Source organism: Nanorana parkeri, unplaced genomic scaffold, assembly GCF_000935625.1.
Source record: "Nanorana parkeri isolate BGI_ZX_2015 unplaced genomic scaffold, ASM93562v1 scaffold512, whole genome shotgun sequence".
In the NCBI taxonomy this organism is placed as follows: Eukaryota; Metazoa; Chordata; class Amphibia; order Anura; family Dicroglossidae; genus Nanorana; species Nanorana parkeri.
In genome coordinates this window covers 991752-1006196 of record NW_017306780.1, presented here as the reverse complement: position 1 = coordinate 1006196, position 14445 = coordinate 991752, and the positions used below count along the sequence as shown (strand labels likewise).

The window sequence follows — 14445 nt, the reverse complement described above, 5'->3', positions numbered from 1 at the left end:
GAGGGTTACGGTGTGAAGGCACTAGCTGGCACCAAAGGCCCAATATTTGGGTGCACTGACCGGTGTACCGGATGCATACCATTTCAATATTTGACCACAGGGTCCAACCCTGCACTCTTCTGGAATACCTCTGGAGGGTTACGGTGTGAAGGCACTAGCAGGCACCAAAGGCCCATTTTTAAAGCACCTTTTTGTTACTTTCATCCAAAGCCTGCAAAAGAGGCACCATAAGTTATCCAAAAAAATCACTAAACTTGTTCTGAGTGTCCCAAAATGTGTCCTCTTCATACAGGCTGTTGCCTTAAGCAGTTGTTTAATAGATTAAAGGAATACCAATTACCTTCAATTGAAATGTAATTTGTTTTTCTTTTTAAATGTCACTTTTTGCTGCAGCAGTGCAGCATGTTCTATACATCCTACAGATCCGCCACTTCACAGGCAGGTTATGGGGACCCTCCAGGCACGATATTTGAAGGAATTTTTCATTTTTACTCTTACCCTGTAAATCATGTAAAAATCACTGTTCCTTTAAAAAAACTATTTTTTAGCTGTGAAGGATGAAGTCTGCTGGTGCATGCGCCGTACAGGGGAGGGGAGAAGACACAATGACAGCGAATGGACTCAGCCGGGAGTGTGCACGTCGGACAGACACCGTGGGACACAAGGAGTCTGCGGTGGATCAGAGACCGGCACCAGCGCTGGAAGGAAGGAACAAGATGATCGCAGCAGGAGGCATCAAATAAAGTAAGTGCTTACAGCAGCATTGGGGAAAGGGGGGGTTTAATGTCACTTTAAGTTGGTATTTGGCAGACTGTTTGCATCCAGGTACAATCGTCTGCAGATAAACGCGGTATGTGTATTTACATGTGAGCAACTGTGGGCAGTGGCAGCTGTCATTGTATTATAGCACCTTCTGCAGCAGATTGCAGGAGTCTCAGAGAAATTCATGAGATTCATGCGGTTGGCCCCATTTGCAGGTGTGAATGGGGCCTTAGAGTGGCATTCAGCAGCACAAGTAATGGAAGAGGTGAGTATTTACTTCCATCTTTGCAGGTACATCTTATATCAGCATTTTTTATTGAAGCAGCAGATTTGCTTTAAAACATTAGTGGTTTATCACTTCTTAAAAGATACCACATTTTCTCAAAACTTGAAGACGCATGTGATTAACTGGCATCATGCTGTTTTGCTTAACACTGTTTTCCTATTTAACACATTCTCTTAAATGAAACAAATTTACAACTTGATATCACCAAGCTGATGACAAAGAAAATATTTATCAAGGTTATCCCTCATTTCACAGAATGGTTCCATATCCACATTTGTGTGTAACTGAAAACTTAATTGCTGGATTAGAAACATTGTTTTTACATTTTGCTGTGTAATAAGCCTGGGAAAGCTGATGTACAAATATATACATATAATTTTTCAATCTGTTTTATCTATTTCATGGTGTGCAAACAAAAAAAAACCCCCCACAAACTGTCAAATATTAAAGCAGGAATGAGCTAACACTATGGCGATAAATGTAAATTATGTAATGAATATATTTGCATAATTTCCACAGAAAGGTGTGAATGGGCCCTAATTGTTGCATTGAAATATACACAGCTGTCAGTGACTGGTAACACATACATTGCTATTGATTGTTAGTTTTGAATTATTGTCATGTAGTGTCTTAAATTGAAGTGTCTTAAATTGATTGAATAGGTTGTCAAAGGTCACGCAGAGCAGGTCAAAAAACAGCTAAAGCTAAAAAAAAGTGTATACAAGGTTAAAACGTTTTAGTTTAGTTTTGGATACTGTAGAGAAGGATTACAATTCAACATTTTATTTTTTCTGTATACATCCGTTGGAGAGTTCCCTTCATTTCTTGTCCCTGAGGTGCAACAAGAAGTGGGAGGAAATCTCTACCAAGTGAAGGGAATTCCCCTCTTAGTTGTCACTGGAACTGGAGTCCCCATTGGAAGATTTCCCCTCATGCTTGGGTACCATTAGTCTCAATATTGGCATAATCAGCAGTATATATTAAATGTCAAAATAATGAATACCTCCTCTTACAAGAGGTCCTCTGCTTACCATAGTTTTTTTTTTTATTCCTGTCAACCAGGATAATCCTATTCTCTCCGATGAAGGCAATGCTAACCTGCGAGGAACTAAGCGGCTCAGCAAAAGCAATATTGACATCTCAGGAGTTTTGGACAATGGGGAACCAAGGCCACCTTTACTAAGGAAACAGAGTGATTCATCCACTTATGACTGTGATACAATAACGCAACACCATGCTTTCCTGTCTAGGTAACATACCATGATAATACTGCTACACCTGTATGCAAGAGAAGAGAAAGAAAAAAAAAAAGGCGTAAAGTTACAGTAAACAAATAATTATAAAATGCACACAAAAAATACAAACCCAAAGAAAATGGTAAGAACCCAAAATACACCCCACACCAAAACAGGAAGCTTCTAAATAAATTTAAAACAAGTGTAGGTATAGTTTTTCTAAACACATATATGCATCTAATGATTTCTTCACTTGTTGCATTTACATGCATTCAGCCGCAGTTTACCTGTGTTGAGGAAAAAAAGAAGCCTGGTGCATTTAGGATCTGAATCAAACTTCTGAGCACAGCTGAAACGCATGTAAACTTGTGTAAATGTTTGTCAATGTACCTAAATGTGCCAAAACCCACTTTGAAGCAGGAACATCTATACCCAGGAAAAATGTATCTTTGAAGCATAAAAATTGTATATACCATACTTCCCAACTAACTATTTCTGTGTTTAGAAAAGCTAAACCCAGAATAGTCAGTGTGAATGAAGCCTTCTGCTACAGCAAAAACTAATTTGGTGGCATAATAGCCTAAGACAGCAGAACTGCCAAGAGCAGCATACAGCCTTCACACATCATGATCATGTTGCATGCTCAACATATCCACGGCAGGCAGTTTGCACATTTTGGTTAGTGGGAAAGTGTACTGCACACTTTTAATTCATCCACTCTTGGTCCATAAACAAAGAATTCCAATGATTACTGGGTACTATTTGCTCTATTCTTCTAGTCATTGGATCCAGGTGTACTGTTGCAGAGTTGGCAAACTTTCTCTTTCAGGCTCTGCACCAGCAAACTTGGTGTGTCTTGCGTGGCTATGACTCCCAGTCTTGTTATTGCCAGCCAGTTGATTGGAATGAGACACAAAGACAGTGAGCTTTGGGGAGGAAATGATAAAGCGCCACTCATTGCCCACAGTGGGAAATACTCAAATAATATTTTTTTCCATTGCTTCTCTAAAAAAACACTAGAATATTCACCTCTATATAGTCAGGTTCAGACTACCAGGGCTATTTGAATGTTTCCAATTGGGCTTAAAGGATAAGTACACTTTAAAACAAAATGCACTAATTCTTTTTCCCACTTCCCCTGATCTAAATGATCCTACCCCCCCCCCCCCTCCTTTCGCAGAAAACTAAATGCACACATTCCTATTTTTATACTTATATTTGTTATATTTGTTGTCTGAGCTAGACAAGTATTACATCATTAGAGAAAACCTGCACATTCAGAAATGGTAATGTAAAAAAAACTGGCAGTACTACAACTTTTTTTGCAGCCACCAACCAAAGTTAAGCCTACCTTTGGAATTCTAATTGTAATTGGTGACACAGGAATCAGACAGAAAGGGGAAATGATAAAACAAAAGGCTTTAGGCAGTATACTCCCTGTGACCTTGAGAGATACGTCCTAGAGTCTGGCTGCCTTTCACAAAACAGAATTTAGGGTAAATTGACTGAACTTTATTTCAAACAGTTTCAGCGTTTGCTACTTATCAGTGGCTCAATCTTATTGGAGGTTTTAACTGTATGAATTGATCTATTTTATTATTTTCATTATTGTGTGTAAAACACATTGGTTACCAAGGCTGTTTTATAATAAGAAATGCCTGTAGTATCTACTCTAGGGATGCACAGATACTTTTCGAGTACCAGTGCAGAATCTTGGCATTTTCATGAGAACTACCAGGGTTGCAGTGGTTGCACCTGGGACCTGGCTCTGGCACTCCACCACTGTCCTGAAATCATTAGTCTGTATTGTTTTAGAAAAACTGTCACATGACCATAAACAAAAATGTATCAGTACTTGTAAGTACTCGGCAAGTACCAGTACTCGTACTCGCAAAACTGGTATCTGTGCATCCCTTTATTTATATTTATAAAAACAAAATTGTACATTAAAACAGAGATGTACAAATTCCAGTAGCTCCGTGTGCTCCTTACAAATGACAGCTGCCTCCTAATTTTTGAATTTTTCTCTAGTGTAGTCTTGGAGCTCAAAAGTATTGGTATATGTGCTCGTACTTGTACTGTACTTGGTATCTGTGCAACCCTAATCTACTCCATATGATCTAGATATATAGAGGAGTTTGTGACCCTCTTTTGACTTGCTTGTATTTTGTTAATAGAGCCAAAGAGCAGGAGATCATATTTAAGGCTATCCAGAGCATAGTAGTAAAATAACTCATCAAGTGTACATAAATGCTTTAAGTGCATTTCATATATAACTGACTAAAATAAATTAAAATGCATATGAATTAAAATGTGAATTAAAATGTGACAAATTCACAATTGGAGTAAAGATACACAGTTGTTGAGGTTTCAGGCATCCTACATTTCTCCATACATTATTTCATTTCAGTTTAACAAAATGTTTATTCAATATTCATTATGGTATCAGACATAGCTTGATTATGAGCATTTCCTTCAATAACACGACCTCATATGAACCTTCTTGTGTTTCCTCTATGCTGATGACACTCAAATCTATCTTTCTACTCCACAACTCACCCCCTCAGTGTCCTTGCGTGTTACTAATCTACTAACTGACGTATCTGCCTGGATGTCGCAACACCTCTTAAAACTCCAAACTTTCAATAACTGAGTTTATGATATTTCCTCCTGCCCGTGCACCTTCCCCCAACTTTTCCCTTGAGATTGTTAACACAACTATCCAACCCTACCCCCATGCCAAGTTCCTAGGTGTCATCCTTAACTCAGACCTCACCTTTCTTCCCCATATCCAATCACAATCCAAATCCTGCCACCTTTACCTTCGTAACATCTCCAAAATACGCCACTTCCTCACCAATGAAACCTCAAAATTACTCATCCACTCACTTGTTATACCTCCTTTTGACTATTGCAACTCCCTCCTCATTGGCCTACCCTACAACGGCTATCCCCCCCTTCAGTCTATCATGAATGCTGCTGCTAGACTCATTCACCTAACCAACCGCTCAGTGTCTGCAACACCCCTTTGTCAATCCCTGCACTGGCTTCCAATAGCCCAAAGGATACAATTCAAAATATTAACAACCACTTATAAAGCCATCCACAACTCTGCCCCTGGCTATATCTCAAACCTGGTCTCAAAGTATCACCCTAACCGTCCCCTCCGCTCTTCAAAAGACCTTCTGCTTTCCACCTCCCTCGTCAACTCCTCCCATGCTCGCCTCCAGGACTTCCCTAGAGTCTCTCCCATGCCATAGAACTCTTTACCCCAACCTGTCCGACTATCTCTCACTCTGACTTGTGCAGGGCCCTCCTTACCATCTTGCCTTGAATTGTATTGTGATTGTAATGTCTTCCTTATAATGTAAAGCATTGTGCAAGCGGTTGGCGCTATATAATTCCTATAAAATAATAATAATAATAATAATATTAATCCTCTTTCATCTGCAGTATTCATTCAAGTATTCTGAAGGATGACATAGACTTTCCACGAACTGGGAGCTCCAACCTTTGTGATGTCATAATGGGACGTTTTGACTTCGAGGTGTCAGACTTCTTCCTGTTTGGTTCCCCATTGGGACTGGTATTGGCTATGAGAAGGACAGTGCTGCCTGGCATTGATGGTAAGGTTTATTGTTCTAATTAATTTTTTAATCTGAATTTAAATTGGACCTGAACACCAAAAGTAAAGATTTGCTATGTTACAAGTAACATCTTGAAATCGTAATTGTTCCTAAGCAATGCCCTAAAAAAGTTACCTTTTATCTTGAATTCCTGTTGAAGAATAGCAGTGCCATAATTGATTTCATTTCATTACTGTTGTTGAGATGTGTTGAAAAATACTTCCAGAATACAGATAACTCATGATTGCAAATCCAGATGATAGATAAACAGCTCAATATTCACATTTAACCGTTAGCAATAAGTGAATCAATTTGTCCAAAGTGGGATTTTATTTAGATCGGGCTAAGAAGCTGAAGATGGAAAATCACAGACTTTTGGAGATTCATGCCAAAAGCTTAGCACAATTTTCACCTCCCTCTGCAAACACAGCATCAGGAAATTCCGCAGAGTGCCCATGATGCAATGCATATCCAGTAAAGTAGAACTGAAGCCAATTTTTTTTTTTAGTTTTGGATAGAGTAATTGTGATCAGCAATTACTGTTATATACTGACTGGATGCTGCAAAGGATGGGAGGCAGAAGAAAGGTTGAAAGTACAACTGAAGCCAAAAGTTTTTGAATAGAGTGTAGAGGGAATAGAACACCTGTTAGGTTTTTATTGTCATAGGTTGAACTCGATGGACATGCATCTTTTTTCAACCTGACTATGCCTGTGTCCCCTTTAGGGAGATTTACTCTCTCTATTTGTCCTGGTGACCCTTATCACTGAAAGTGAAAGAAAATCCCAAATTTTGTGTGGTGATCAGAACAGGAATAGACAGGAAATCTTCCACTAGTTCTGGTGACACTACTGACCCCCAGGGATTTCCTCTTATGTCCTGTTGTGTCTATCAGACAGCAAGTGAAAGGAAATCTCCCTCCTAGCACACAGATGGCAAAAGCTGATGGGGTTATAACCCCTATCTTCCTTCCCCCACCACCACCACCCCTTACTCTATCCAGAACTAAAAAAAAAAGTTTTGGCTTCAGTTCTACTTTAACATTTAGAAATAGAAAACTGCCATCTGTACATAAGCTGAACAACAATCTATAATGTATTAGCTTCAATTTTCATTGTAGTCCTAAACACATAGGGGGGTTATGAAAACTGAAGCAGGCAAAATCTGGAGCAGCTGTGCATTTCAAACAATCAGCTTCTCTTTTTCATTTTGAAATCTTAACTAAGCAGACTGAGAAGAGAAGGTGATTGGTTGCCATGCACAGCTGCTCCAGTTTTTTTCTGCTCAGGTTTGATACATTTCCCCACAGTCTCTCTATTAAAGCCTGATATGAAGCCTTTATCTCTATACAGTTATATTTAGGAGCTACACATAAAAGTGCGAACTAATCACAGAAAGGATAACTTGTTTTTTTTGCACTCTCTGAAGCACAGTTTACTTATATTATTATTGATAGAGACATCAAATCTTCTCTTATCCATATATCCTTTGAGTGCTCCTCACTGTATGAACAACTTGTCAATAATTCTGAGCTATAAAGCTGCTAATGGTAGCCCATTGCCATTAAAGAATGGAAGTGCTTGGTGTTCTCAGAATACAAAAATAGAGTGCAAATTATTTGTAATGTGCTCTATGGATTTTCAATACTTTCAACCCAAAGAAATGGTACTTGCCTTTTTTTATAGATTACCAGCCTTAGCAGCAAAGGTTATTTAATAAATCTGCCATGAGTATTTACAATGTTTATCTAGGAAACTCAGTGAAGCTATTGAAATCCATAGAAGTGGGAGGGGAAGTCAGGAATACGTATCCTGTCTGCTGCGATAACTACAGTAGACCATGTTGTAATGTACTAGAAAAAGTAATTAGCTACATCCATGTGTACTGTCCATCAATGGTTGTTGTAGGAAGTTCTTGAATCTGATATAATTTATCAGATCTTTCTTCTTGTTTCTGCTTTCTTTCCTTCTTTTCTTCTTGTGATGATACAACAGTCAGCAACCAATAAAGAAGTTGTGAAAGCTGAACTCTAAACAAACTGGTAAATAATCAGTTGTAATACATAGATTCTAAATACCAGATGATTTGTAATTCTGTTTAGCTAGTCTAATGATTTGGACACAGCTGCAGGCTGCATAACTAAATTGGTGACTTTTCTCTAATGCAGTTAAAGTGACACTAAAATCAAGAGTTAAATCTTAAAAATGCATCCAAGTACCTTAACTATTAACAATACTGTATTTTATTTGTGCATCACTCGGCTGTAGAGCCTCAAATCATCTCTGAATTGGTGCTGACACTGTCCCTCCTTCTGGAGTGTGGCTACTTTTGTTCCCCATGGTCCCTGTGTGTGTTGTAAAGTAGCCACCACTCCAAGCTCACTGCTGTGATGTACTACAATCTCAGTAGAAATTAGTAAACTAAACGTGAGATTGTAGTCCATCACAGGATAGAGCTTGGAGTGATGGCTACTTTAAAACACAACCAGGGACCATGGGGAACAAAAGTAGCCACCCTCCAGAAGGAAGAACATTGTCAGCACAGATTCAGAGATGATTTGAGGATTTACACCTGAATGATACACAAATGAGTTACATTGTTGTTATTAGTTAAGGTACATGAATTAATTTTTAAGAATTAAAGTGACATTAAAGTCAAAAATGTTTTTCCCTCCCCCAATGTTAATGTCAGCACTTACCTTAACTACCTCTCCTATCAGACTCCAATAGGAGGAAAAAGAAGGAACACATTGGCTGGGGGGAGGCTCAAATTTATGAGCTATTAGTCCTATCAGATGGGGGGGGGCGGAGCCTGTACCCACTCGTATGCCGACATGGAGCAGTCAGGGAAATAAAACTTGCAGTGGTGATTAAATATCACCAAAAGAAAGCTCTATCTATCCCCAAAAAATGGTATAAAATTAATTTCAGTACAGCGTTGCATGACGGAATAAATGTCAGTCAAAGTACTGCAGCGCTGAACACTGAAAAATGGCCTGGCCAGGAAGGGGGTCTAAACACCTGGTCTTCAAGCGGTTAAATTATGTTTCTTAATCCGATCTTTTTCTTTCTTGTCCTTTTCATCTGTCCCTCCAGCGCTGCGGCGGGTCTCCGATCCAGTGCTGACTCCTCTGAGCTTTCTGGCACTTCCTGTCCCATGGTGTCTGCATGCGGGTGCACGTGTCCGTAGACTTACCTTGTGTCTCTCCTCGCGTCCCGGCCGAAAATGTGATCTGCGCAATGCGCCCAAGATGCTTTGCGGCTGCCCGAGACTTTTCACATTTTTGGACCGGAACGTGCGGGGAAGACACAGATAAGTATTAACCCTTTTCAAAGCTGTTTTTTTTTTTTTTTTTTTACACTTTTTGCATATATCTACTGCTCACTAGAAGTAGATATATGCAAAAACGCCAGAGCCTTTAATTATCCTTTAACTCCTGAGTTTAGTGTCACTTTAAGCAATAGAACTTGGTCATCAACCTGCCCTCAGCTTGTGATTGCACAATGAATGAGAAGTAGCACACTGAGGTTATCACTCTGCTGTACTCCTGTACTCCTGTAAATTTGGTGAAACTGTTGACGGATAGCTCCAATGTAAAGCAATAGAGAAATTTTTGGATCCTAGCTGTTCTAACAGTTCTTGCCTCTAAATTGCAGTTGTGGAGAAGATTGCAAAACGCTCACGTCAGGACAGATTTGAGTATTTATTCTATTTCTAGCTAAAAAGTCCTATCTAAAAACATTCTATGAATGCATAACCAGATTGTGTTGTTTAATATTTCTGCCAGAAGTTTAGCATTTGTAGGTAACAATAAAGCCACACAAACAAAAAAGTTGTGTAGTACAGGCTATGTAGTAAACAATGAGGAAGGCCTAAACTTTTATTACATATATCGGTTATTTATACAATCATGGAATCTAATGAATATGGTTATTGTATTTTTGTTTCCACTATTATGCAAACAGTAGACAAACCAATCTTTTTGTTCTTCTCTAGAAGGTAATTTGTCTTGAATCTTTCTCAGTGAAAGCACACAGCTATTGCATGTACATATCACTGGGCTGCCCTTTTACAATTTTTAATTGATTGAACAGTGAAGTTTAATCATTCCTAGAAGTTTCCAAGGGGATAAAACAATGCTCTTTTAATATGAGCATTGCAGCAATTAATGTTCAGGCTGCTTAAAAATCAAGGCTTAGTGGAATTGAAAATATAAAAGGATCAACTGAAAATCTGGATTAAGCAGGCAATGTATTCTTCCGTTGGACAACTCACTATACATGTACATGGGTCATCTGTTACAGAGATGTGCTGCGATAGTTAAATAAATAGAAAGCAGTTGATTGCATTTTTGTCTGCTGTAATTGGATTTAGTCCTTTTATTTTACTGAATAAATATTGGGTTTCCTTTATTACACAAGATCATTTGCAATATTTCCTTTATAGTAACATATAGTTGTTGGTCTATGGTTTTGTTTCTTTAGATCAAACTAGAAATTGTGTTTTTTGGATCAAACTAGAAATTGGACCGGTATTACAAAAAAGCTCTTTAACCAAAAGCAAAATCTGTATACATCCATCCACAGATATCTAATGTTCTGGCTGCTTAGAAATCAAATCAAGATTCTGTACCTTCCAAGGTTTCCCGATTTATTTTCTTGCTTTAGCTCAGTGACAGAAAGTATTAATACCAAAGGATCAGTATATCAGCCAGAGATTTCGTATTTTCAAAATGTGGTTTGCAATGTCGGCCTTCCAGTATCTCTCTGCAAATATTTATTGTAAGAAGGGAATGTTATATTAATAAGAAAATGTGAACACTTCCCTTTTGGTTACCAAGAGTACACCAAGAGCTTGTACAGACATAAGGAAACAAAAAAGAACTAAATGCAACTGCTATGCACAACATGAGATAAATTAATTGCCTTACAAAGGTTACTTATCATAAAAATGAAGTTTGGGATTTTTCATTGACAAAGTACATGCTATCGGCATCTTCGATAAGTAAGTTTACAAACTTTGATTTGATCGATATGGTTATTAGGGGTGGGATTGAACGTTTGGAAATTTAGTATAAAATACATATTTGTTTATAGTTTTTGAGGATAAATACCCTGTAATAGCAGTCTGTCCTTACAATTGGGGCTGAATTTATACTTCCTGTCCCCTACACCAACTGTCATATGCCAACCCCCCCTACCTGTTGCATATAGCTACTTATAGCCAAACAAGGCACATTGTGGCTTGGGGTAGAGAGGTTGCAAGGGACAGTAGACCTATAGCAGACTGATAAAAGATTAGGCAGATGGCCACTCTAATCTGCTAGCAGTAGAGCTCTAGATACACTGACCAAGAGTGGGTGAACACAGTGCGTAAGAACACAATAAACTATTCCACCAATAAAAATGTACAAACTGTGCATAGGCAGTGGTAATTACAACCTAAGACAAAACAACAACATCTGTAGTTGACTGTGTGCCATTCCAGCAGCCTTATGCTATGGCCTATATTTGCTTTGCAGAGGTCCAGCTAACAGTGCAGTGGGTTCTGAGCTCATTTTCACACAGGGACAATCCAAAACTACCTTTCTCAATGTTTAAAAAAATCTAATAAATCTAATATGCTACTGTATATAGTTGCCATTTAATTGCTGAGGCACCAAGGTCATCTGGCTGTGTTAGGGTTGCTGGTTAATTTCTCAGTAGAGATGTTTTTTTCCCCCATGGAGTATGTATGTTCTCTTTGTTTGTATGGGTACCCTGGACCCCCACACATAAAAAAATTGATAGATAAATTGACTCCTACTTAGACTGGCCCATGTCTTAGATTGTGTAGAGGGAACATTTGGTTGTAAGGGCTGTAGTGGTTTTGCATACACTGTAAAGCACCTCTATTTAAAAGGAAAAACAATAGATCCAAACTGGCACAACTTGGTAAGTATTTTCAAATCGTAGAGAGGTACTTTACTTGGTACTTGACCCAAATGAGGATTGTTAAACTCATGACAGAATTTTTAATGATTGACACTGAGATTTACAAAAACTGTGTACTGAGCTCCCATGTGTGGCCACAAAATTCAGAAGACTGGATTTATAATCTTTGACATTCCTACCAGGAGTCCTTGCTGGCATAAATAATGTGCATTTATATGCCCTGAGGCTGATTGCTTTCCTCCACTGCACAGCATTTATGATGCAAATGTGCACCGGAGCAGATCTGAACAGCTTCAAGCTGGTTCATTGATTAACTTCACTAATACTTTCCAAATGCTCTGTGAAGCATTCTGAGCTTCGAGAGTTTCCTATTTATCTCTGCCTGTTTTCGACTGTTATTATCAGAGTTATTGTAAGCTGCTGGAACATGTGTCAGATTGCTTTCCTTTAACATTTATTTAGATTTTTTATCCTCCAATTAGTAAATCTGGAGGAACAGTTATATTTGCATGCATCCTAAAATTACAGTACCAGCAGAAAAGGTTTGAAGGCATTCTCTTGGCAATTTTCTTTTTAGCGGTAACAAGTTTTTTTCAGCTTGAAGGGTTACCATATAATTTGTCCAATTTGTAGAAACATTCTGTAATTTTTTTTAAGAAATCAATCTACTTAGAAACATGCATAACACAGATGATAGGATGTAGATACTGTAGACAGCTGTATATCAGAATGGTGTAAGAAAAAAATAATATATATGTATATATATTTTAGCTTGCCAATTCTTAGGTGGCTGCATTTGTTTTCTGTCAGTGTTAAATAGTTTATCACAACCCCATATCTGCCATTTTTGCTGGGCAGTTTGGTCTGTTAGAGGAAGTTGAAAAATAATACACTTACCGGCCAGATAGCTGCATGAAAATAAAGAAACCAAATCCTGAAAAAAATAAAAAACAAATGCAGCCACCTCATTTAAGAATCAGTAAGCTGCAATATATTGACAGGGTTATTCACAAAAGGGTGAAGAGTTTGGAGAAGTGAACAATCTAGGACAACATAACTGAACTGGAAAGTGAGATGAATTGGAGAATTTTTCCAAATCAGCTATTTTGGCCTAGATTGTTCACTTCTCCTGCCTCCTCCAAACGCTTCACCCTTTTGTGAATAACCCTGTAAGTTTTTTGCTTTTGGGTTTAGCTACGCTTTAAATAAGAACTTCACCCTTATCTTAAAAATTCCAACAAAGGCACCTTTAAAATGTTTAGTAATGGCAATCTACAAACAGATACTTATAGATAATTGCAGACTTTTTATTCTTTGCATATCTGGGTTTTCTATTCCTCCCCATTCTTCTTTCATTTTCACTAAGGACAGATGAATCCATCTTCCTTTACTTCCTGAAACTCTGGGTCTGCCTCCTGGAATATGTTACTGTGCTCATCATCCCAGGGGGGAAAAATGCCATTACCCCGCATGATAGTTTGCATTTCACAGTTAAGTTTTCCCAGGAAGGCACTAGTGATGTAGCCTTCACAGGATGCATCTGTGGGGCCAGGACTACATTACCAGAGCCTCACTCGATCAGGAATTGGAAAAACAGCAATTGTAAGTAAAAGAAAAAAAGGTTTGTTTAACTTATGAATGTAAGATGATTTTACAGTATATCAGCATGCAAAGCTGCAAGCTGGTGTGATTTTTAAGGGAGTAAAGGTCTACTTTAAGGTGGAATTTAAAAAAAGAATTCCCCCAAAACTAGCCTGGATATTATTACCAATGAAGCAGTCTTAGCAGACTCAATATTTGGATAATTTGGTTGGTATTATCCTGCTATTGAATGGAATAGATAAAATGTATGATTTTGTTAGAATCATTTATTTGCTCTTATTTACTTTGCATTCTAAATATCCCCTAAGAACACATGTCTGAAACTTTCTTACATGTAAGGCTAAATCTGATTAAAAAAAACTTCTGAGCTAGTTTGCAGGTCAAGTATTGGAATCTGTACATTAAATTAATACTATAGAGGGGAAAAATCAGACTAAAAATATCCAGATACAGTATATGTCAATCAAGATGCTATCTATTTTAAAATGTTAAATTGCTGCTTTTTTTTTTCATATTCCGAAGAATAATGCTTCTACAATATGTAGCAAGAAAATACTTCATTAATCATAGATGTGATTTGTAATTTTGCATATCTTAGTAGAGACAAGGAAATCTGGGAAGAAATAAGAGATAAACCATCATGTCACATGTGTTTTTTTTTTTTTTTTTAATGAGGATCAAAGTGCTTTTATCACAGAGATATACCAAAGACGATGTCATGGGCATGGTCATTAAAGCCATACAGGCTTTAACTTTAATCTACCACACCGTCCAAGGTCACTAAATTGTTAAAAGAACACCTTTGTTCTTTTAAAGCCTTCAATTTGATCCATGCACAACTGCAAAATAAATAGGTTATGATTTAGTTTATCTCTTGTACCATATAATTAGAGAACTTGCGATGATTTACTTAAGGCAAATAGACTTTTCACTTTGCAAGAAAATTTGCACTTTCCAGGGAAAGTATCCCCTAGCATAGTGAATGAGGTGACGTGCTGCTG

At 37.9% G+C, this 14445-nt stretch overlaps 1 protein-coding gene across 1 annotated transcript in view; it reads left to right on the top strand.

Annotated features, from left to right (window-relative positions):
- The window catches only part of PITPNM3 (PITPNM family member 3), a gene marked incomplete at its 5' end in the record, with an annotated part of 118221 nt that overhangs the window by 73438 nt on the left and 30338 nt on the right, over positions 1 to 14445 (top strand). The window contains 2 exons of the mRNA XM_018561271.1: positions 2111 to 2298; positions 5737 to 5909. Coding sequence (XP_018416773.1) covers positions 2111 to 2298; positions 5737 to 5909 — 361 coding nt within the window. The remainder of the gene's footprint in view (positions 1 to 2110; positions 2299 to 5736; positions 5910 to 14445) is intronic.